The 26,540-nt window shown below is 38.1% G+C and overlaps 1 protein-coding gene across 4 annotated transcripts in view; it reads left to right on the top strand.

Moving 5' to 3' along the window:
• Positions 1-26,153, top strand: part of LOC150080843 (uncharacterized) — a 133,918-nt gene extending 107,765 nt beyond the window's left edge. For 3 of the 4 annotated variants that reach the window (XM_090381960.1, XM_090381962.1, XM_090381961.1), the window contains exon 8: positions 21,764-22,015. In XM_090381960.1, coding sequence (XP_090238086.1) covers positions 21,764-21,917 — 154 coding nt within the window. In that variant the 3' untranslated portion in view covers positions 21,918-22,015. Of the gene's footprint in view, positions 1-21,763; positions 22,016-26,069 lie in introns of those variants that run through there. The other variant, XM_090381964.1, reaches the window with a different exon arrangement.
• Positions 26,154-26,540: the final 387 nt, after the last annotated feature.

Below are 26,540 nucleotides of genomic sequence, written 5' to 3'. Positions count from 1 at the left end.
CATGTGGGAGAGAGTTGGTGTGATTACTTTTTGTATAATTGAATATAGTCCCATACTTCTGAGATAATAAAAGGTCAATGAACATTAATAGAATTTCAGAATAATTTCATATGCAAAGTTGTAGAAATAAGAAGTTTACAGATATTTGACTGATAATCTAAAATGGAGGTATCAAAGTTAAAAGCATGATTAACCCTCTACTGGCCACAATAAAAATTTGCGCTTCCGTAGCCAGGTGGGCAGTAGCAGCAGTGCGTAGTACATGTTTCTTGATTAGACCAGAGTTCGAGCCCGTGAGCCACCAAATACAGAAGATGCGGAAAGGTCAGGGAATGACCACCGCATATCCCCGGAGCAATATGGCCTTAGTTGCTAATGCTCCTAAAAAACCAAATAACAACAATAAAAATGTAACGTCAACAGGCATGTTGGTGTTTTTCTACCATTATTATGCTTGTAATAAAGGAATTGTACAGAATTGTATATTCTTTGAAGCACCTTTGTTTTCAATCTGTTGTGAATGGAATTGTGAAAAATCCATTTTATATATTGCAAGGGTATATTTTTAATTGTTTTTTAAAATACCCCCAATGGACTTTATACCGAAGTAGACAGGTTGAATCAACCATCCGCTGGCTGAAGGCAAACTCCTTGGGCAGCTCATAGGGTTCTGTCAGTGACATACAGATACAGGAATTTTTCAAGTGGGAAGAAATGAGGTGATTATCATGTCTATAAAATTGACAAAAAACCATAACTGCCCTAGCAGAAGAGTACCACAGATTTGTTAAGTTACTCTGGGGGTTACTGCTACCGATATGTAATACATTGCATTTGTCAATGTTAAACTTCAGCTGCCACCTCTCAGCCCATCTGATCAACTTTTCTAGCCCCTGTTGCAGTAGCGTACTGTCCTCACTGTCATTAACAACCCTATCAACCTTCTTAATCATCTGCAAACGTGGACATTAAGCCTAATATACCTTCATCAATATCTTTGATAAATACAGAAAACAACAATGGGCCCAACATGGACCCCTGGGGGACTCCACTAATAACATTAGAACAAGAAAGCAGTGTCCATTGATTACCACTCTCTGTCTTCTCCCACTCAAGCATCCCATTATCCATAGCAGCAACATAACCTTAATGCCATACTGCTCCAATTTGTACAATAGTCTTCCATATGCAATAGTATCAAAAGCTTTCCTAAAATCCAAGTATGCAATATCAAAATTATTTTTTGCATCCAGTTCCTTTGTGATCACATCATAGTATCCAATTAAACTGATCAGACAAGCCTTCCCCTTAACAAACCCATGCTCTATCTGAACTATAACTGCAGTCTTGTCTAGATGATCCTACAGTACTTCTTTAACCAGTGACTCCATCATTTTCCCTGGAACAGAAGTTAAACTAACAGGTCTGTAATTACTCGTGTCACCCTTCAATCCCTCTTGGTGAATTGGGGATACATTTGCACATCTCCTGTCATGGGGACTGCCCCTGAGTTCAAGAGTGCCCTCATAATCATGTCTAAGAGCGTGTTTACTTCCTTTGCTGCCTCCTTAAATATAACTGAACAGATCCCATCCACCCCAGCTGCCTTCCTTATGTTTAACTTCAACAATTTCTCCTCCACTTTGCTCTCAGTTATTACAAAATCATTTAACTTCCTGTTAAATGCAGACATTAAGAATGATATACCTCATCAATATCATTGATAAATATACAAAACAACAATGAGCCCAACACCAAACCCTGTGGAACTCCACTAATAATGTGTATTACTCCATGAAGAGCTGTGTCAACTGATTAACACTCTCTGTCTTCTTCCACTTAACCATCCCTTTATCCACAGCAGTCTTTTATGTGGAACAGTATCAAAAGCCTTCCTGAAATCTAAGTATATGATGTCAAAATTATTTTTTGCATTTGGTTTCCTTGGTCACTGCATCATAGTAATCTTTCAGATTGGTTAGATAAGACCGCTCCTTGACAGATCCATGCTGTGATTAGAGTATAATTGCATGCCAAATGGTTCTGCATTACTACTTTAATCAGTGATTGCATTATTTTCCTGGAACAGATGTTAAGCTAACAGGTGTGTAATTACTCATGTCGCATTTGACCCCCCCCCCCATTATGAATTGGGGATATATTCGCACTTCTCCAGTCTGTAGGGACCTCCTCTGAATACAAGGATGCTCTCATAATTATGGCTAAGGTTTTGCTTACTTCCTTTGCTGCCTCCCTTAATATAATTATATATATTCCATCTGCCTCAGGTGTCTTTTTTATGTCCATCTTCAACAATTTCTTCTCCTCTTTCCTTTTAGTTATCACAGTCAGTTAGCTCCTCGTTAGCGTTTCATAAACTTCTGTCATCCCCTTCCCTAAAGAATTCTGCATGTATGAATATGGATGGAAAATACCTATTAAATTTGTCTGCAACTTGAGCAGGGTCATCAACAGTTAACCCATAGACATCATGTTTCCCAATGTGATTCAACACCTTCCTTCTACTGTTAATATAATTATAGAAGTCTTTACTGTTTTTCTTTGCATTCTTTGCCGGAGACTTTTCATAATCTGCCTTAGTGATTTGACTACTTTATATCTACCATAGGCTTCTGTATCACCTTATAATTTCTATGCATCCCTTGCACTTTTCTTCTCTGCCACAAGTATTCTGTAAATGATCCATTTATGTCTAAGCCTTGAACAGTATTACTTTGTTGGTACAAAAAGCCTAGTAGCTTCTTTGATTGCTTCTTCTGAATATTCCTGTTAAATCCTATTAAGAATGTGCTGTTCTTAACATCATCAGTTGGTCCCACTGCCCACAATTTAAAAACTGTCTGAGACCTTTTTAGTCACCCTTATGAAAGCAAAAGCTTTTCCCTTTACCCTTGACTGTTTTTTTTTTTTTTTTTTGGTAGTTGTTGGCGCATTGGCTTCTGTGGCCATAATGCACCTCCCAAGGTTTTTGCAGTACTTTGATCCAAGCCCGAGGCGGGATTCGAACCCGCGACCTTTGGGTTGCCAGGCAGGCACTTTACCCACCCAGCTAGCCTTGTCAGCCTTGACAGTAATGGTGTCTTTAATTAAATTCCACATTAGTACACTGTGACTGCAGCAACCCAGTGGGTCTTTTACCTGCAAATACTTAATGCATGAAGAATCACTGCTGATAACCAGATCAAGAGAATTGCTTTCTCTTGTTGCCTCTCTAACATTCTGCTGTAGAAAACAGTCAACCAAAAAATCCACAAAAGTCTGTGAGTGACCAACCCCTAAAGTCCATTCAGTATCTGGAAAGTTAAAATTCCTCCATTTTGAGACATTCTGATTTGCTGGCCCACTCTATTTCCCTGTATAGCTGTTTGGTATACTCATCACAGTAATTAGGCCTCTAGCTCACACGTTGGTGTGAAACCTGAAAAAAAAAAAAAAAAAAATCAAGAAACATGCTTCGGAAATTGATAATATCAATAAATGTAAAAGTGTGATAAAAGAGTTAGATGGGTCGAAAAACTGCTAGCTTAGTTGGATACATAGACTAATAGATCAATGATAGCTGTAGACAGAGGTGCAAATAATTATCGTGCTGCTTCTGTTTAAATGAGCAGCAGCCTTGAAAGCAAGATGCTGGGGACTTCAAGAATTGCTGGGAGTCATCATGAAACAAATAAATACATGGGCAGTGTTAGGGTAACTAAGGGTAAGAACAGGTGCATATATAGTTGCATGCTAGGAGTATAGTAAATAGATTTGATGAATTTGAAGTGCCGGTCAAGGTATCAAATGTAGATATTGTTAGGATTTCAGAGATAAATAGGATTTCATATATAATGTTTGTTTGTTTGTTATTTGGTTTTTAGGAGCATTAGCAACTAAGGCCATATTGCTCCGAGATATGCGGTGGTCATTCCCTGACCTTTCCGCATCCTCCGTATTTGGTGGTGACGGGCTCGAACCCCGGTCTAATCAGGAAGCGTGTGCTACGCACTACTGCTCCTTCCCACCTGGCTACGGAGGCGCCGATTTCATATATAAGGGATGCAGAATTTAATATGGGGAGTACAATATATATATAGAAAGGACAGACAGGTTAGGAGGGAGGGGTTATGTCCTTAGTTAAGAATCACATAAAATCTAAGGCAGTGTCTCCAGTTGACATGGGTGGCCAGTGCAATGTTAAGTCAGTTTGGTGTGATCTAGCAGTGGGAAAACAAAAATGAGAGTAGGAGTGTGTTATAGAGCTAATCACTGTGATGAGTACAATGAACAGCTGTACAGAAATATGGAGTGGGCCAGTAAATCAGAATGTCTTATAATGTGGATTTTCACTTTCCAGATATTGATTGGAACTTGTGGGTTGGTCACTCTCACACTAGAAGACTTTTGTGGATTTATTGGATGACTTTTCCATTACGGTATGTTAGAGTGGCAACAAGAGGGCGTAATACTTTTCATATGATTGTCAGCAGTGATTATTCATACATTAAGAATCTACAGATAAAAGAACCATTAGGTGCAGTGACCAGTGTGTTGATCAAGGGTAAAGAGAGATGTTTTTTCTTTCATAACAGTGACTACACTGGTCTGAGACAGCTTTTAAATTAAATTTCTCAGACAGCTTTTAAAGTGGCATGACTGATGATGTTACCAACTTAAAATTCTAAGTGGGAAGCTTTCAAGACAGCTTTTAAAGTGGGCGCCTCTGTAGCCAGGTGAGCAGGAGCAGCAGTGCGTAGCACACACTTCTTGATTAGACCATGGTTCGAGCCCATGACCACCAAATACCGAGGATGCAGAAAGGTCAGGGAATGACCACTGCATATTCCCGGAGCAATATGGCCTTAGTTGCTAATGCTCCTAAAAACCAAACAACAAACAAGCTTTTAAAGTGGGACTGACTGATGACGTTGCCAACTTCAAATTATAAGTGGGAAGCTTTCAAGGAATTAATCATAGACACTGCTAAGCTTTTCATAACAACTAAGAAATGCTCTTAAAGGTATAAGCTTAAATGGATGTCAGATGGTGCAGGTACTGATGAACTGATGAAACTCATGACAGAAAAGAAAAGTACATGGGGTGCATATAAATTATCAGGTGAAATCTATGGTAGACACCTATGGTAGATATAAACTAGTCTGTAATCAAGTTACAAAGGAGGATAGGCAAACAAAGGCAGATTACAAGAAATGTTTAGCAAAGAATGCAAAGAAAAATAGCAAAGATTTCTTTACTTATGTAAATGCTAGAAGAAAGATTACGAATCAAATTGGTCCATTCAAAATCGATGGTTTGTCTGTTGATGATCCTGCTCACATTACTCACAAACAAAATGACTTTTTTGCATCTACATTCGTACATGAGGAATTCTTTAGGGAACGGGAAGTTTATCAAACTCTAAAAGGCAGCTATATGGAAGAGAAATTTTTGAAGTTAAACATAAGAAAGGGCCCTGGGGTTCGATGGGGTCTATCTAATTATATTAAGGGAGGTGGCGAAAGAATTAAGGAAACCCTTAGCGATAATTATGAGAGCATCCTTAGATTCAGGTGAGGTCCCCGTAGAATTGAAAATGTGCCCTCTCACATGTATAGTTGTGTGGCCTGAGCAAGAGGAAGAATCCCATCAGCATTGAGCTTGCTCAATCCATTCAAAACCTTAAACACCTCAATCAGATCACCTCACAGGTGCCTAGTCTCAAGATGCTGCAATTTGTAGAACTGAAGCCTGCCTTTCTTTTTTTTTTTTTTGTTTTTTTTATGAAACCCCAAACACAAAAGGTACTAGAAGCTATAGCACTTGGTACCATGCATGGGTTGAAGATTCAGTAGATGAAAGAAGATATTTGTTAACAGTAGAATTTACAATATACTTCTGTATATTGTAATTTTCAGGAAATAGATATGAAAGAAGGTTGTTCCAGAAAATAGAAGTTGAAGGAATAAATGAGGGAGAAGAAAAGTTGGTTCTGTGAGTTTGAAGTTAGACAGTAAAAAGAAAAGGCATGTAACAGAAACAGAATGTCTATGAGACAAAGAGTGGAGAGACTGTTAGAAATGAATCATTAATTATTCTAACTGCCCTCTTTTGAATGGAATTTAGAAGCCTGAAAGAGCTTTTCTCGGCACAAACACCAGATTAGCATTAGCATTAGCATTAGTAGAGGCATTTGATGCAAGAAAGCAAGCTTATGCAGCATCAGCCAAAAAAAAAAAAAAAAAAAAAACAATAAAAAAAAAATAAAGTAAAATAAATAAATAAAAAATAACCACTTCCACTTCACCCCTCTGTTCGTTCGAAATACCTGTCCACCTGAGCCTTAAACTTATTTAGGCTATCAACTTCCACGACAAGGGATGGAAGTCTGTTCCCTACCAACCACCTGCTGGCTAAAGGCAAATTTCTGCACATCTATCTTACATCTGTCTTTCCTCAATTTGAATTTGTGCCCTCTCTGGTGATTATTCTGAGCAAGAGGAAGAATCACATCAGCATTGAGCATGCTCAAACCATTCAAGGCTTTGTACACCTCTATCAGATCACCTCGCTGGTGCCTAGTCTCCAGACACTAATTCACAAAACTTAAGCCTTTCTTCGTAAGAGCACCCCTTTGTTCCATTCACTAATCTTGTTGCCCTTCTCTGTACTCGTTCCAGCAGCTCTACATCCTTCTTGAAATGAGGCCTCCAGGCCTGTATACAGTACTCTAGATGTGGCCTGACCATTGCCTTATACAAGGGAATAATCACCTCCTTATCCCTGCTAGAAAAATTCCTGTATATCATTGACAATACACCATGAGCTACTCTTGCAGCCCGTCTGCACTGCTCAGAGAACTTCATATCTGCCTACACAACTACTCCCAGGTCCCTTTCGTTCTCTACCACTGTCAGTGTAGTACCACATAGTTGATACGTTGCTCTGGGGTTGCTGTTTCCCATATGTAGTATTTTACATTTGTCAATGTTAAACTTCATTTGCCACCTCTCAGCCCATCTGTTCAACCTTTCCAGATCCTGTTGCAACAGCATAGCGTCAGTAGTGTCCTTGACAACCCTGCCAACCTTTGTATCGTCTGCAAACTTGGACATTAAGCTTGATATACCATCATCAATATCATTTATAAATACAGAAAACAATAAAGGATCCAATACTGAACCCTGAGGGACTCCACTAATAACATTAGTCCACGATGAGCAGTGTCCATTGATTACCACTCTCTGTCTTCTCCCCCTCAACCATCCCTTTATATCCATAGCAGCAATTTGCCTCCAATGCCACACTGCTCCAATTTGTGCAGCAGTCTTCCATGTGCAACAGTATCAAAAGCTTTTCTAAGATCCAAGTATATAATATCAAAGTTATTCCCTGCATTGAATTCTTTTGTGACTGCATCATAGTATCCAATCAAATTGGTCAGGCAAGACTTCCCCTTAACAAAACCATGCTGTGTCCGAGCTATAACTGAAGTATTGTCTAGATGATCCTGCAGTGCTTCTTTAACCAGTGCCTCCATTAATTTTCCGGGAACAGTAGTTAAACTCACAGGTCTATAATTACTTGTGTTAGCCTTTCATCCTCCTTTGTGAATTGGGGTCACATTTGCACATCTCCAGTCCATGGGTACCTCCCCTGAGTCCACGAAAGCTCTCATAATTATGGCTAAGGGTTTGCTTACTTCCTTTGCTGCCTCCTTTAATATAACTGGATAGATCCCATCCACCCCAGGTGCCTTTCTTATATTTATCTTCAACAATTTCTCCTCCACTTTACTCTCAGTTATTACAAGATTCTCTAGCTTACTGCCAGAGTTGAATACACCTCTGGCATTCCCCTCGCTGAATAACTCCTCGTGTGTGAAAGTCGATGCAAAATATTCATTTAGTTTGTTAGCTACCTGAGCAGGATCATCAACAGTTGACCCATCGATATCAAGTGGACCAATCTGATTCATCCCCTTCCTTCTAGAGTTTACATAAGCAAAGAACTCTTTGCTGTTTTTCTTCGCATCCCTTGCCAAGGATTTCTCGTAATCTGCCTTCGCCTGCCTAACCTCCTTTGTAACTTGGTTACAGATCAACTTGTATCTATCATAGGCTTCTATGTCACGTGTTAATTTGTATGTATCCCATGCATTTTACTTCTCTGCCATATGCCTCATTAGGTCATCTGACATCCATTTAGGCCTAAACCTTGAACAATATTTCTTAGTTGGTATGTAAAGCCTAGTAGCTTCCAAGATAAGTTCTTTGAATGCTTCCCATTTTGAATTTGCTGTTGGTAACATCATCAGTTGATCCCACTGTATAGAATTTAAATACTGTCTCAGTCCATCGTAGTCGCCTTTACGAAAGCAATACCCCTTCCCTTTACCCCTAATGGTAGTTACCTCTTTGAGTAAATCCCACTTCAGAACACTGTGATCACTGCCACCTAGTGGTTCATTTATCTGCAGATTCTTAATGCATGAAGAATCACTACTGATAATCAAATCAAGAGTATTACTCCCTCTAGTTGCCTCCCAAACATGCTAATGTAGAAAACAATCATCCAATAAATCCACAAAAGCCTTCCTAGTGTGTGAGTGACCAGCCCCCAAATTCCAGTCAATATCTGGGAAATTAAAATCCCCCATTATAAGACTCTCTGATTTACTGGCCCACTCTATTACTCTGTACAGTGTCTTATTATACTCATCAGAGTCATTAGGCCTATAGCACACTCCTACTCTCAATTTTGATCTCCCAATGCTTATGTCACACCAAACTGACTCGACACTGCACTGTCCAGCAATGTCGAGTGGCTTCATTTCCTTGGATTTTATGTGTTTCTTAACTAATAGCATAACCCCTCCACCCTTCCTATCCTGTCTATCCTTTCTGTAGACATTGTACTCCGCAAATTCCAGTTCTGCATTCCTTATATCTGTGTGACACCACGTCTCTGATATCCCAACATTATCTGCCTTTGATGTTTTGAGCAATACCTCAAATTCATCAATTTTATTTACTAAACTCCTAGCATTGGTGTACACGCAAGTATACATGCACCTGCTCTTCCTCTTAGCCACCCTAACACAACCCATGTGTTTACTTGTACCCCAATGATTCCCAGCAGTCTCGGAAATATCCTGCATCTTATTTTCCAGGCTGCTGCTCATTCCAATAGAAGCAGTGCAAGAATCACTTTCACCTCTGCCAGTGGCTACTGTTAATCTATTAGTCCTTGTATCCCCCCAATCTAGCAGTTTTCTGACCCACCTAACACTGCCTCGATAGCATCAGCAAACATTCTTGCACCCTTTCTATTTAAGTGTATCCCATCCCTGTAGAAGCAGTCTCTCCTGTTGAGAAGTACAGTCCAGGCTGAAAAAAATTCTACCCCTTCAGCCCTGCACAATCTTTCCAGGGCCGGATTGATTGACAGGGCTCTCATCATATACTCCCTCCTATCGTGTCTGGGCAGAATTGCAGACACTTTCTTTTTTTTTTTTTTTTTTTTTTTTTTTTAGGAGCATTAGCAACTAAGGCCATATTGCTCCGGGATATGCGGTGGTCATTCCCTGACCTTTCCGCATCCTCCGTATTTGGTGGTGACGGGCTCGAACCCCGGTCTAATCAAGAAGCGTGTGCTACGCACTGCTGCTCCTTCCCACCTGGCTACAGAGGCGCCGCAGACACTTTCAAATTCAACCCTAATTCATGGCTTTTTTTCATCAGTGACCTGTACTTGTTAAGTAATTCCGCCGGTCTCCTACTCTTAATATTATTAGTGCCAACGTGTACAACTATATCACTTAAAAGATGATATCCGCTCTACAATGTCATCAACCTTTGCCCCTGGCAGGCATACCCTGGTCCTGTTCCATCTATCCTTTTTACAAAGCATGTTTCCTGTTTCCCTGACAATAGAGTCACCATCAACTACTAGTTCCTTTGGGACCAGCGCATTCTGCCTTGGGGCCTGCCGCTGTGTTGCGCAATGACCAAGTCCAAGCTCTGACATTGGTGTGGGCAGCTGAGAGCTTTATGAGCCCCTCACTTGTAATCCTTCGAGGGCATCCACCCTGTCCTTCAAGCTCTCATATAGGCCCATAACAACGCTGTGTTGTCGCCTGATTTCCTTACACTCCTTGCATCGCACACATACAAAGACATCCTCCATGGCAGTATCATGTCCCATACCTGACTGCTCCGCAAACATCAAGCAAATAGTGCATCTTAAAAGGCTGTGATTCAGAGGGCAACTGCCCCCCTCAGTTCTCCCCTGAGCCACAGCATTTTCATTAGCTTGAGCCTTTTGCTTTGCTGCTCTGGTTTGAGTCATGATTTCGATTTACTTTCAATAAAATTTCAATTTCCATACAAAATTAAATCCTTAACTTGTATCCCAACACAGTTATAACGCTATATTTATGTTTCAGTAACGAGTGTTATCTACGAAAAATTATGTTTCAGTAACGAGTGTTATCTACGAAATCCCTTTATATAACTTCCGTATCAAGTTATGTATTAATTATTTATTTTTACTAATTATTTATGTTACGTAACCTAAGTGGTTATATGTATAGTTAAAAGTACAATTAATTGCCAATGAAGTTCGACAAGATTAATAGATTTTACTGATTAATTTTTGCGTAACAATGGCAGCTATTTACGAACGGTAAACACGTGGATTTGATACCCTTTCCGATACTGAGTAATACCTACAAAATCTCTGTCTAAGTTACTTTAAACTTAAGTACCGTAAATAGGAATGTAAAGCTACTCTAGAAAATAAATTAATATGTCAATTTAAACTAATAAAGCAGAAAATAAATCAGAAAAAACTTCTCTGTTCCAAGAGTGACAGAAAGGCACGTCCGCACAGGCAACCCTCGTCCTCAGGAAATCAATTATATTCCATATTTGGGCAGATTTGCAGTTAATTGATTTCTCCATTACTTTGGAAAGAGTAGAAGTAAGTGCAATCAGACGATAATTAGATGGGATGGTTTTGTCACCCTTTGTAGGTACTGCCTGGATATGAGTAAATTTCCAAGCAGAAGGGAAAACACCTTTGGAATAAGAAAGTGAAAAAAGGTGAATGTTCAGGAGCACAGGTTTTAAGAACAAGTGGAGAAATACCATCAGGACATACAGCTTTCTTAGCATCAAGATTATTCAAAATCTTTCTGACATTCTTTTGACAAAGACCACAGGCGCCAATAAATGGAGTATACTGTGAATGGTAGTAGGAGGTGGATTACAAAGATCATCAATACACTAGTTGGAAGAAAAATAGGATGCTAAGAGGTCCGCTTTATCTTTGGCTGAAGTAGCAATAGAACCATCAGGTTTTTGACAGAGGTGGGCAAAAGTTGTGACTAGTAGCTTTGGCCAGCGATCAGAATGCTCGACCAGCATTTGAACAAAAAGCACGTTTTCTACTTTTAGCCTGTTTGAAATCTAGTTTGGACTGATTAATAACTGTTTTACAATTATTGCAAGCTTTAGTGTAGGCAAAAAATGAACTTGGATATATGGTTACAAGCCAATTGCAATATGCAACATTCTTTTGAACAGCCTTATCACATTTATTGGAAAACCAAGGTTTAGATAAAGGACGACATTTTAAGGTGGAGTTTGGAGTAAAGCATTTCATCCCTACAGAAATAATTTCACTGACATGATCTGAACAAACATTGACATCGAAACAGTTGAAAGCGTAATCTGACCTAAGGAAAATAAATCTCGCAGATCATTCCATTTTGCATTCTTGTAATGCCAGACAACACGAGGTTGAGAATAGCCAGGAGAGAAATACTCCATTGGGGAAGGACCATCACAAAGTTGCGATCAAAGGACCACTCACCTCAACCATGTACTTAGAATGGTGTTTTGTGAGAAAAAGATAAAGTTTGTTGGCTGGGTGTTATGATTTCTGGTATTCTGGTAGGTAAATAAACAATCTGTTCAAGGTCATTAGTAATTGCAAAAGCTTCAGCATCTCTACCAGCTTGGTTGGTGTGACTAGTAAGCGGAAGCCAGCTGGAGTTGTGAACATTAAAATCATTAAAACATTGTGAATCATTAAAATCAACAAGGAAAATTACCTCACTGTTAGGAAAGTTGGACTGGAGAAAGTCAAGTTTCAAAGTGAGGAAGTCAAAGGGTTCAAAGTGAATAGTGGAGTTGGGAGAATGATAGAAGCAAGAGATGAATTTGACAGTATGAGGTAGAGAGATTTTAAGCCACAGAAGATTGAAAAGAGGAGATTCCAAATTACTAAGTCTCTGACAGGAAATATTAGAATGGACATATGCACAAGTCCCACCTTTGAAGCGAGAGCAATCATACAGCAAATAATTCAGACAACTGAGATGAGCAGTGACTGAATCAACAGATAACTGGGATTCTGTCAGAAAAAATACATGGGATTTGCCCAACTGTAAGCTGAAATGGACATTAAGATCAGAACCGAGACCACATATATTTGCGAAATGAATGAGAAAAAAAATGTTTTGGTGGTTTAGATCTTTTTGCAGATAAGATTATTCTATATTATTCTATTATTTTGACAATTCATGGTGTATGAAGAAGGAAGAAAAGGTGGTGAAGACATGTTGTATGATGTAATTAAATTTTTGGATATGATGTACACATGGCAAAAATATACCTAGCTCCTTGGCATAATGTGGCCTTTACATTGCCCCTGCATATACACTAATTGGACTCCCTCGAATCACTCTCTGGCAGAATAGAGGTTGTGAGATTATATACTAACTGATTAGTAATCCTCCTAAAGAGTTACCAATAGGTTCAATCTGTTGGGTTATCTAGTGGCCGGACTGCGAACACCGTTTTAGAACTGTACCCTTGAAATGTAAAGAAGATTTTATCTCGCAGTGATGTCCATCATAAGCTCAAAAGACATCAAATATACTGCATGAAGGAAGAGATGGGGTGGTTGCCAGAGCTTTTCTCTGAAGACTAAACACGGGTTCCACCACTTTAAGTCTCCAATAATGTGATGTTAGTGCCACATCTTGACCTCTGCTTACACTGGTTCACAATAAGGGTGATCAACTTTATTAAACAGTAGAAGCTTAAATAGTAGACTTTTCACAATGCTTTGTAATGAAATTGGATGAAATGCTTCTTTTAGATACAAAAGTGGGGTGTGGTTGTTAAGTGTTGCAATGTCTTTTTGATCTTAAACATCAAGTTTTGTTTTTATCTATTGGATAAAAATCGGAACCTTGGTCAATTGTTTACAAATCAAAAATGGCCTGGAAAACTTAGTTCCCTTGCTGATATATTTGAAAAACCTAATGATTTAAATTTAAATCTTCAAGAACAGGGAACAAATATATTAATACTCAGTGATAAAATAGAAACTTTCAAAGGGAAGCCTAATCTTTGGAAAACTGAATTTGAGCATAATAATACTGAAATTGAAATGTTCCCATGCTTCTCTAATTTTGTTATAATATTAACATTTTACAATTTAGGGATATCATTGTCACCCAACTAACAATGTTAATTAAGAATTTTTCCAAATGATTTAATGTATCTCCAGAAAAAAAGTTGTATTGGATTCGCGATCCCTTTGCATTTGATATTTCTTCATGTCCCAAAATTATTTATTTTATTTTATGAATTATAAAGGAAGGAATTCAGCAAAAGGAAGATCTCATTGACCTGTCATCTGACGAAGCATTACATTACATGCTGTTTTCAAGACTACTTGGGAAAATTTTTGGCATTCTTTTCGAGACAAGTATCCAGAATTATCAAAATTGGCGATACAAACCTTGCTACCTTTCGGGTCTACATATTTACATGAGGTTGGTTTCTCAAAATTAATAGCTATAATGACAAAACAGCGTTCCAGACTTGATCCAGAAGATGCCATGAGATTAGTAATTTCAAACATTGCGCCAAATATGGACCGAATATTATCGCTTATCCAGGCTCATCCTTCTTATTGTTTTTTTTTGTAATTGTTCATTTTTTTATTGTTTTGTAATCTTAATTGAAGAATAAGAATTTGATTTGTTGTTTCTGCTGTATTCAATTAAAATATTAAACAATTATTTTGACGTGTAAATTAAAAAGGAAACAATGTTTTTATTCCTTTCTCAGTACTCGAATAAAATTTTCTACTACATAATTTATAAAATGCCATTTTTCTTCTAAAAAAACCTGTTCATTCTACCTTGGGGTTTACATTGAGGGGTCGCATTAATTTTTTATTTAATACAGGGGATTGCCAGCGAAATAAGTTTGCGCACCACTGGGCCAGAAGAACAGTGGTATGCGACATTAGACTCCCCAAGGTCCACACGCTTTTAAATCTCTGACATTGACAGTGTTCTGTTTCACACCCAGAATGTATGTTATGCGGAGATGGGGGGAACCCCTGGTGCTGTTTGACCCTAAACACACTTTACACTTACTGGCCAGGGGTCAATCCCTACTGACCAGTGTCAGCATCCCCAAACCACACTGGCTAAGTAGCTATGGCATGGTGTCTGCTTGGATGAGCATGGAGCCATATGCCCATCAGTGTATCCAGTAGGGAGTAGGAGAGACAATTTATTACCCGAATACCTCTCTTTTACTCTGCTTTCATTCTGTCTTTATAATTTTTTCTTACATTTTCTATTATAATTTTTTTCCTTCTCATCCATCTTCCTTCACACACCAGGGAGGAATGCAATGGTGTGTAATGTAATTTAAAGTAAGGCATGCATAACATAAAAATTTATAAATTAATAAGTGGTTAGTAAATAATGGTCTATAGGTTTCACTAAAAAATATAAAGGTATTTTCTTTCACACTCACACACATACTACCATTCATTTGTTCAGATATTCATTCCACATATTCAGTTCCTTTCTTTCTGCACTGCACTCCCAGGCACCTCAGCTTACTATTCTTTTCGGTTAAGGTGCAGCCCTGACTGTGCCTTGTATGCCATGGAGGTATGTAGTGGATGTGTTGGTGTTGTTAGTAACTAAGTTCAATTAAGGTTAATACTTATTACTAAAATAAATGTATAATAATTGTCTTTTCATTCACCCTATTGCAGTGTTCTCCCCAGGACCTATCGAATGGGCACACCGCCCGGTGAATTTAACTGACCTTCCGGCTAAAATTTAAGCAATTTTTGCAATACCTTATGGTACTGCTCACTGATCACAATCAATATTAATTCAAACATACTATGAAAAGCATTGCACTTCCCCACCCAGCTACTTCATAATGCCACCCAGCTGGAAAAATTTTCTGGGGAGAACATTGCTATTGTATTCCTTCACCCACTCCCTTTTACCATAACACTAAGTCACTCTCTTTTGCTTCCATACTGGGCCACTCTCATTCACCATAACTCACATCCATTCTCTTTTACCACAATTACTACTATTACACTATCACATTCACTCAGCACCCAGTACTATCATACAAATTCTTCTGCTCTCATCCATTCATTTATTTCATTCATCCCATTCTTTCTTACTACATTGCACCCTCAAGCAGGGCTGTTGGAACCCTATATGCTGCCAATAAGCAAAATCAAATTTGCCACCCCAAAATATTTCGATTAAAAAATAAAATAAGGCAGAAATAATTATTAATTAATTTATTGAAAAATAAAAGAACTACAACACATTGTGCCTGCTCAACCCATTCAAGGCCTTATATACCTCAATCAGACCACCTCGCAGGAGCTTAGTCTCCAGACGCTGCAGTTTGCAGAACTTAAGCTATCCTTGGTAAGAGCACCCCTTTTTTCCCCTCATTTGCATAAATTATTAATGCAACTACTAAATTTGGAAAAGAATCTGTAAAATCATTTTTAAAAATATATTGTAACACTTAAAATGGAGTAATATTATCTTTAATATAAATTTGAAGTACAGTACTCTTAAGTTCTTCAAATAATGCTAAACCATCAATATCAGACTCATTACAATCAATGTCACTTAATTTAATTATGTAAATCTTTTCAATGATTTAATAAATCATCATATGATAATTTTTTTTAAATTCTGAATATTATGAAATATTTTAAATATTTCTTGCATATGGGTAGCAGTAACCCCAGACAAATGTGCCAACTGGGTGATGTTACACTCAGGGTAATGGAGAATGAAAGAGACTTATGGGTAACTGTGGAGTCAGATATGAAGTTTTCTGAGCAGTGCAGACAGGCTGCCAGAGGTCATGGAGTGTTCTCAATGATATACAGGAATTTTGCTAGCAGGAATAAGGAGGTGATTACCCCCTTGTATAAGGCAATGGTCAGCCACACCTTGAGTAGTGTATACAGGTCTGGAGGCCTCATTTTAGGAAGGATGTTGAGTTGCTAGAACGAGTCCAGAGAAGGACAAGATTGGTGAGGAGAACAAAGCGGTGCTCTTACGAAGAAAGGCTTAAGTTCTGCAAATTGCAGTGTCTGGAGACTAGGCACCTGCGAGGCGATCTGATTGAGGTGTTAAGGTATTGAATGATTTGAGTAGGCTCAATGCTGATAGGATTCTTCCTCTTGCTCAGATTACAAACCTGAGGGGGCATAAATTCATGTTGAGGAAGGATAGTTGTAGAAAGCTCAGAAATTTGCCTTTAGCCAGCAGGTTAATTGCTGAAACAAACTTCCATTTACTGCTGTGTAAATTGATAGCTTAAATAAATTCAAGGAACAAACGTTTGGAGTGAATGGATGGGTGAAATGGGAAGTTTTTTTTTTTTTTTTTTTGCTGATGCTGTATAAGCTTGCTTTCTTGCATAATATGCTTCTACTAATGCTAATATAATATGGAATAACATTGGAACAGGTCGACAGATACTTGGAAAGCATAATGACAGAAAATGAAAAAAATCCTGGAAGAAATAAAAACAAGAATTGCAAAGAGGCATTTGGTAATTGAAAAGAACTATTGAGAATAAATTTCAAGAAGGAATTAAGAAAGCAAATGGTGAAAATATTAATATGGTCTGTTGTACTATATGGCTCCGAGACATGGACGCTGGTAAAAAGGAGATCAGACGCCTAGAGGCTTTTGAGATGTGGGTGTGGAGGAGAACAGGATGGGTAAAATTGGTGGACAGTGTGTAATGAGATTTTAAGGAAAGTAGAAAAGAGAACGTTAGTACAGAATTAAGGAGACAAAATAACTTTATAGGACATGTATTGAGAAGAGAAAGCATGTAGACGAAAGGGATTGAGGGGTAGATGTGTGGGAAGAGAACTGTTGGGAGAATGAGAATTGGAATGATGGATTGGATGATAAGAGGAAATTATGTAGAAATTAAAAGTATAGCACAAGATAGAGAAGCATTGTGTCAATGGAGCCCTGAACCTGCCTGAGGGCAAAGAACTTGAAAACAGTTTTGTAACCGCAAAATATAAATATGAAACACAGATCCAGATAAGCAAATTAACGTGTCTGCAATTTCACGTAGTCTCTATTTATTTCAAATGAATTATTTGCCTGCGTTGTTGAATATAGAAAAACGATGGAAGTCACACTGGTCATCTGATTGGTTAAAACCAATCAGATGACCAGCGTGACTTCTGGGTATGTGGGACAGGTGGTTAGATAGGTTTTAAGAGTAACAATAAATTGCAGAATGGTAATCTCTTTGGCTCATAATTTGTGCTTAGCAGTAGCACTAATTGACTCAGTTGCCTCAAGTGTACAGGTGAGAACAATGCATTCCCAGTAGTCTTTCATAATCTGTTCATTATATGGAAATTTTCTTCATTCTACTGAAACTATTATAAATGTAATTACCAAGGGGAATTTAAAAAAAATTGCTAAATAAGAATTTTCTCTATAAAGAAGCTCATTAAACAGAGGTTCGACTTGTATGTCAAAAAGTTTTTTCCGCCCTCCTGAACTGCGCCTGTAAGCGATGCTTATCTTGCCTACCCACTTGTGGCGGCCCTGCCCTCAAGTGCCTCTGCTTACTAGAAAGAGTATATGTAATGTGATGTAACAAAAAGCGACAACTCCTTTTTGATTACTTGAATTCATATTCCACCTTTCCAACACTTCTTTTACATATTTTTCCAAAAATCTCTGTAAGATTTTTCTTTAACTGCTTGAATTTTTCTCTATATTTTATGATTTAGTAGTTTTTTATTTTTCAGAAATTTCTACTAATTTTTTATTTTTTATTTTTCTGACTATCTCTTTAACTCCTTGGATACATCATGGGGTTCTGAATTTCTTTTCATTATAGACATTTTCTGCAGATATTTATTTTTTCTACATCCACTAAAATTAGGTTTTTGCCATTTTTTTATCTAAACTCAGGTTAGCATCAGGAATGTTTTTTAACCTTTGAGTAAAGTTTATATATTTAATTTCTGTATATTCTATATATTTGCGATGTGAATTTTTAAATAGTAGTAGTAGTAGTAGTGGCATGTGATGCAAGAAAGCAAATGTATGAGCTTATGCAGCATCAGCCAAAAAAAAAAAAAATCACACCATTCCCTCCAAATGCCTGTCCAGTTCCTCCTTAAATTTATTCAACCTATCAACTTCCACAACGACAGATGGAAGTTTGTTCCAGCAATTAACCACCCGCTGGCTAAAGGAAAATTTCCGCACATCTATTCTACATCTGTCTTTTCTTAATTTGAATTTATGCCCCCTTAGATTCGTAATCTGAACAAGTGGAAGGATCCCATCAGAATTCAGCGTGCTCAACCCATTCAAGGCCTTATATACCTAAATCAGATCACCGCGCAGGTGCCTAGTCTCCAGCCACTGCAATTTGCAGAACTTAAGCCTCTCTTGGTAAGAGAATCCCTTCATTCCCCTCACCAATCTTGTTGCCCTTCTCTGTACACGCTCAAGTAAATCTACATCCTTCCTGAAATGAGGCCTCCAGACCTGTACGCAGTACTCAAGCCATGGCCTGACCATTGCCTTATACAGAGGGATAATGACCTCCTTTTCCCTGCTAGCAAAATTCCTATATATCATTGACAAAACCCCATGACCTGCCCTGGCAGCCTGTCTGCATTGCTCAGAAAACTTCATATCTGCCTGCACAATTACTCCCAGGTCTTTTTCATTTTCTACCACCTTAAGTGTAGTACCACACAGTTGGTACGTTTCTCTGGGGTTACTTCTACCCATATGTAGTACTTTGCATTTGTCAAGGTTAAACTTCAGTTGCCACTTCTTAGCCCATCTGCCCAAATTATCTAGATCCTGTTCCAGTAGCACACTGCCATTACTGTCATTAACAACCCTGCCAACCTTTGTATCATCTGCAAACTTCGACATTAAGCCTGATATACCTTCATCAATATCATTGATAAATATACAAAACAACAGTGGACCTAACACCGAACCCTGTGGGACTCCACTAATAACATTACTCCAAGAAGAGCAGCACCCATTGATTACCACCCTCTGTCTTCTAGCACTTAACCATCCTTTTATCCATTGTAGCAACTTATCCTTAATACCATTCTGCTCCAATTTGTACAATAGTCTTCAATGCGCAACAGTGTCAAAAGCATTCCTGAAATCCAAATATATGATATCAAAATTATTTTTCGCATCCAGTTCCTTTGTAACCACATCATAATATCCTATCAAATTTGTCAGACAAGACTTTCCCTTAACAAACCCATGCTGTGTCTGAATTATTGCTGCAGTCTTGTCTAGATGATCCTGCAATGCATCCTTAACCAGCGACTCCATTATTTTACCCGGAACAGAAGTTAAACTAACTGGTCTGTAATTACTCGTGTCACCCTTCGATCCTCCTTTGTGAATTGGGGATACATTTGCACATCTCCAGTCCGTGGGAACCTCCCCTGAGTCCAAGGATGCTCTCATAATTATGGCTAAGGGTTTGCTTAGTTGCTTTGCCATCTCCTTTAATATAACTGGATAGATCCCATCCACCCCAGGTGCTTTTCTTACGTTTAACTTCAACAATTTCTCTTCCACTTTGCTCTCGGTTATTACAAAATCGTTAAGTATCTTGCTACAATTTGATAACCTTCTGCCATTTTCAAACCAACAGTCGAACCATCGATGTCAAGTGGACCGATCAGATTCATCCCCTTCCTTTTAGAGTTTATATAAGTAAAGAAATCCTTGCTGTTTTTCTTAGCACCTTTTGCCAAGGATTTCTCGTAATCTGCCTTCGCCTGCCGAACCTCCTTTGTGACCTGATTACAGATTAACTTATATCTGCCATATGCTTCTGAGTCGCTTGATAATTTATATGCATCCCATGCATTTTTCTTCTCTGTTCTCAGATTTTCTCCCAGATATGTTCTCTATTAGTATTAGTAGTGGCAAATGATACAAGAAAGCAAACTTGCACAGCATCAGCAAAAAACCAAAAAAAAATTTCACTTATCTATACACTCCAATAGTTTGTTTAGTTCTTCCTTGAATTTATTCAAACCATCCACTTCCACAACGGATGGAACCTTGTTCCAACAATCATCCACCCATTGAATGCAGGCAAACTTCCACACATTTATTCTGCAACCATCCTTCCTCAATTTGAGTTTATGCCCCCCTCATGTGAATAGTCTGAGCAAGAGGAAGTATTCCATCTGCACTAAGTTTGCTGAAGCCAGTCAAAGCCTTTAACACCTCAATCCGATTACTTCACAGGTGCCTAGTCTCTAGATGCTGCAATTTTCAGAACTGAAGCCTCTTTTGGTAAGAGCACCCCTTTGTTCCCCTTGCCGATCTCATTTGTACCTGTTCCAGCATTAGTTTGAGTATTCATAACCCACTAAGGGAAAAGAAACTTTAACTATGTTGTAATAAAATTTTCAGATATATTTTTTCATGTTGTAGTGGAGGACTCTACCACTCTCATCGACAGTGATAGAGTCCCTCCCTACACATATGCATGTGCATACACATGCATCAATTTTCCAGCTGATCCTGAAGTGTCTTTTTAATTATTAATATGTTTTAAAAATTAATACTCAGAATGTAAGAAACATCGAGTCCCACCATAATGGCTCTCATAACTTAGAAGACATCACTGCTGATATTATTATCATTATCATTGGTAGTCATATGGCTCAAGGAAAACTGAGGCTTTTGCTGCACCAGCCAAAAAAAAAAAAAAGAGAATCACCAAGGAAGAGAAGAATGATGATATCCAGCTCAGGACCCTGGGTGTGCCAAGCTCATACTCACCAGATGTGAGCCCCTGGGGTTTAGTAGAAAAGACAAGAAAACAGTAAAACTTCCCTCTGGAGACCATGAGTATTAGCCACATGATACCTTCAGTAATCAGAGTGGTACCACATGGTACCTTCAGTAATCAGTCTTCAGTAGTGTTGCACCAAATGATGAGAATTTTCTACTCCCTTGTATTGAATAGTAGTACCACAGAGGTTTAGCTTGTTGTTCATAGGGTTAGTTCAGGCTTAAAATGAAAAACTTATGTAAATTAACATTATAACCTCCATAGCTTATTTTCAAATTTAGATATGATAATGTGCAGTCACACAGAAATTTGGAATTCATCTGACAGTAACAGTGTCTCTCAAAGCCTCTGCACCCATCCACCCTAACTTATAAGTAAACAAAAGATAGCACAGTTAGAAGCATATATGGTAAGTGATGGGACAGAAAAAGCATCTCATAACCTCACCAGTGAAGGGATAATAGTAATATTATTATGATTGATATATGTAAAATGGATATATACATGAATGTATGAATTGTTATTTGTTTTCTTTTCAGTTGGTTTGGAAAAGAATCCTGCAGACCTTTATGCAGCTTTGTAAAAGATTGGATTGAGAATGGTGCTACATGGATTGGAGGATGTTGCAGAACACAACCTAGCGATATAAGTGCTATAAAAGAGACTATTAAAACCCTTACTATGACAAGTTAATGTCATTTAAATTTCTCTTCACTTAACACACATGATCTAATTTAAAGAAATAATAAAATATAGAACTTAAATACACTTCTGCTTTTGTTCTATAGCTCTCTCTCTCTCTCTCTCTCTCTCTCTCTCTCTCTCTCTCTCTCTCTCTCTCTCTCTCTCTCTCTCTCTCTCTCTCTCTCTCATCGACAGTGAAGAGTCGTATTTGATTCCCACCCACTTGTTTCTTCACAGAAAATTTCCATTTCCTGAAGAATTTGCTACTCAATTCTAAGTTGTCTCTAATTGTGTGGAAAACTTGGTAGACTTCCAAGAAGGTTGTCAATAGTTAGATTTTACAGCATGTCAGCAACTTAGGCCATATTGCACCACTATGTTATGTTTGTACATTGAATGATAGGCTGAAAATCCTGGAATAACTCATAGGGAAAACCCCTCCTGAGACTGTATAACTATAATTACTATTGAAGAGGCCTTCAGAAATTCTTCAATTTATGATGTGACTCAAACCAGACCTCTCCAAATGAGTGACAAGTGGTAAAACCACATACTGTCATGGAGGACAAGGTCAGGAATCAAATTTTTGATGGAGGCATATAGGTCTCATCTCATATGACCACAGATGTTAACTATGTATGTATAAAACTAGTTTTAAATATCTCATTTTCAGGTCCAAATAGTTATTATTATTAATGAGACCAGAATCCTTTCATTTGCCTTTTAAAAGAAGTATGAAGTTCTTATAAAATTTGAAAGCACTGTTGCAGTTTAATTGGATAACCCTGTATTGTAAAGGTTATCCATTTACAGTACAACCCAGATTGTATTAAAAAAAAAGTTAATAAAATCAAATACAGAATATAATTATAACAGTTACAGAATGTACTGGAAATTTGCTTCAATTTGTCCTGAGTATGTGGGGCATTTGCATAAGCCTGATGCTTTTTCAATTACTAATGACCTTGCATATATTGTTCATTTACTTTCCAGAATACCAGACAATCTAACCACGCAGCCAACACGCTTGATCTTTCTCTCACAAACAACCCTTCTAAGTATTATCGAGGTGAATGATCCTCTAGACACCTCAGATCGCAACTTGGTGATGGTCTCTTGTAGCCATTCTCAACCAAGAATGCAAAATAGAATGCTTGTGGGAAGATTTTCTTTCTACACTCCTTGGTAGGATTACTGTTTCCAATCTTCTGATGTCAATATTTGCTGAGCTCATGCCAGTGAAATTATTCTTGTAGGGATGAAATCCTTTATTCCACACTCCACCTTAAAACTCATCCTTTATGTTAACCTTGGTTTTCCAATAAATGTGCTAAGAGTTCAAGATAAAAATGTTGCATGTTGCAATTAATCCAAATCTCCAGGTTCATTTTCTGCTACAGCAAAGCTTCATAATTGTAAAGCAGTTATTAATCAGTCCAAATTATATTTCAAACAGGCTAAGAGTAGAAAACTTGCTTTTTGCCCAAATGGTAGTCAAGCATTCTGGTCTCTTGCCACAGCTATTGGCGACAACTTTTGCCCATCCCTGTTCCCACCTCTGTCAAAACCAGATGATTCTATTACCACTTCAGCCAAAGATAAAGCTGATCTACTAGCATCCTATGTTTCTTCCAACTCATGTATTGATGATCTTGGTAAACCACTTCCTACAATTCCCAGTACATTCCATTCAATGCCTCTCGTGGTCTTCCATTAAAAGGATGTCTAAAGGATTTTGAATAATTTCAATACTAAGAAAGCTCCAGGTCCTGATGGTATTTCTCCACTTGTTCTCACAACCTGTGCTCCTGAACTTACTCCTATTCTGTGTCACCTTTTTTCTCTTTCTTATTCCAAAGGTGTTTTCCTTTCTGCTTGGAAATTGGCTCATATCCAGCCAGTTCCTAAAAAGGGAGACAGATTCCTCCCATCCAATTATCATCCCATTACACTTACTTCCACTCTTTCTAAAGTAATGGAGAAATCAATTAACTGCCAACTCTTAAACTATCTAGAAACCTTCCATCTGATCAATGATTGCCAGTATGGACTCTGTCGGTGTTGATCCACTGGTGATATTATGGTTCGTGTTACTCAACTATGGACAGATTAAATGTTAAAGTTTGGTGAAACTTGAGCAGTTTCTCTTGATATTTCAAAGGCTTTTGATCGTGTTTGGCATAAAGGTCTTCTAAATAAGCTTCTATCTTATGGTTTGTCAACTGTTTTTATAATTGGGTATTCAGTTTTCTCTCTGACCATTCACTGCAGGTGATGGTAGATGACTCTCTGTCCTCTAACTTCTCCGGTAATGCTTGTGTTCCCCAAGGTTCAGTTCATTCTTTCACTCTTTTCCTCTTGTATATTGATGACCTTCTTCCATTGACTGGATATCCTATCCATAGTTTGCTGATGATAGCACATTGCATTTCACCTTTCAATTTGAGAAATCTTGCCCTGCACAAACAGCTTCAACTTCTCAAATATTCACTACCAATTCCTTAAATGCTGATCTTCAGGTAATTCTCCAGTGGGGCAAAGATAACTTAGTTGATTTCAGTCCTTCTAAAACTCAGTCCTGCCTTATATCTCGACGCAAAAAGGATTCCTCCTCTCCTATGCTTATCTTTAATGACACTTAGATTTCTAGGCAAGATCATATATCTCTATTGGGGATTGCCTGGACTTCTAATCTCTCTCTCTCTCTCTTGGTATAAGTACTTTACAAATATTGGTTCCTATGCATCTAAAAAACTGGGTTTTCTGTTTCGCTCTTGGCAGTTCTTTTCTTCCAAACAGCTGCCCTACCATGGAATATTGTTCCCACATCTGGGGCAGTGTCCCCAAAACCTCTCTCATCCTTCTAGATTCCATTCAAAAGAGGGCCTAACAGCCCTCTTTAAAGGCGCCTGCGTAGCCAGGTGGGAAAGAGTAGCAGTGCGTAGCACACGCTTCTTGATTAGACTGGGGTTTGAGCCCATCACCACCAAATATGGATGATGCGGAAAGGTCAGGGAATGACCACCGCATATCCCCGGAGCAATATGGCCTTAGTTGCTAATGTTCCTAAAAACCAAATAACAAACAAACAGCCCTCTTTAATGATTCATCTCTAACAGAGTCTCTCCACTCTCTGCCTCACAGATGTTCTCTTTCTGCTGCATGCCTTTTCTATTGATACTTCCATGGGCACTGTTCTTCTGAATTTACTTCAGTAATTCTCTCTCTCTCTCTCTCTCTCTCTCTCTCTCTCTCTCCCTTCCAAAGCAGACCGCAGACATGCCACAACCAGTCAATGTCCTTTTACTGTCCAACTTCAAACACTCAGAACCAACTTTTCTTCTTCCTTATTTATTCATTAAACTTCCATTTTCTGGAGCAACTTTCCTTCATATGTATTTTCTGAAAATTAAAATCTACAGAAATTCAAGTCTAATATCAACAAGTTTCTTCTTTCATCTTCTCAACCTTCAGCTCATGCATGTACTATAGATTAACCGTACTATAGATTAAAATACCTCTCGTGTTTGCGGTTTTCATAAAAAAAAATATATATAATAAAAAAATTAAAAAATATAAGCCTCATTTATGAATGCATTCCTGCAAGCAGTTTTCCAAAAGAATTACCCTCTCTTCTCAGAAGGAACCTTTATTACAATAAATGCTGTAGTGCTCTTCAAACACACACTGCTGCCACAGTGAAACAGCCTTCTGCAACCCATCTAAAAATATCCCATCCCATATCCAATTACATCATGTGTTCTATTGCCATAGTTACCTCAGTAAATACAATAAATGGTTAACTATTTATAAATTAAAAATGTGCGTTATTTTTTAAATATGAGGTTTGTTTAGAAGTATTTGTACTAAAATCATAGAACTGTGATCGTCGAATAGCAATCGCTGGCATGTCTGAGACTACTGAGATAAAATTCTGCATAAGCATAATTTTTGCTTTTGTAATTATTACCCATTCAACATTGGTTTGATGTATAACAGGCACCACTTTTTAATTTTTTTTATATTTTTTATTCAGGAATAAAATTAAATCCTAAGTACCTTTCCTTGCCAGTATTCTTTAAATGATTATACAGTATTGTCTATTTTCACTTAGTTTAATTTTAAATTTTTTCACATACTTTTAATTTTTTTGTTTGATAGCTTGACTGATGCCACACAAGCATATCCAAATGTATGTTTCTTGTACTCCACTCCATTAATTGTGTGATGTCTGTGAGATGCCAGCAACGTCAACTGCAGGTCACCTGCCTCGTTCAGCACTACCGTTGACAGGCATGGCTGCAGGAATGGCCAAAGACTAGAAGATCTCCTCGCAAATTCCCAAATATATCAAACTTCATCGTGGGCTGGGCGGTCCAGGATTCCTGGACCACCTCACACCACAGGACCATACCATACCAGATAAGATCCTTGGATAGAATCCCAACTCCAAGATTCACCCATCACAGGTACGCCATCTCCAGAGAAAAATGGGACCTTTTTGCAGAGAAGCTTCACTCTTTAGCCCAGCAACTTCAGGTTAATAATTACCATCCCACTGATCCTGATGCCTACCAGAGAAAAGTCACAAATATAATTACAGAAGCTAGCAACTGCACTATTCCTAGGAAA

This window comes from Mastigoproctus giganteus, chromosome 9, assembly GCF_048544385.1.
Source record: "Mastigoproctus giganteus isolate SK-2022 chromosome 9, ASM4854438v1, whole genome shotgun sequence".
Classification (NCBI taxonomy): domain Eukaryota; kingdom Metazoa; phylum Arthropoda; class Arachnida; order Uropygi; family Thelyphonidae; genus Mastigoproctus; species Mastigoproctus giganteus.
Note: the sequence above shows the minus strand (reverse complement) of the source record. Positions and strands in the feature narration are given on the sequence as shown.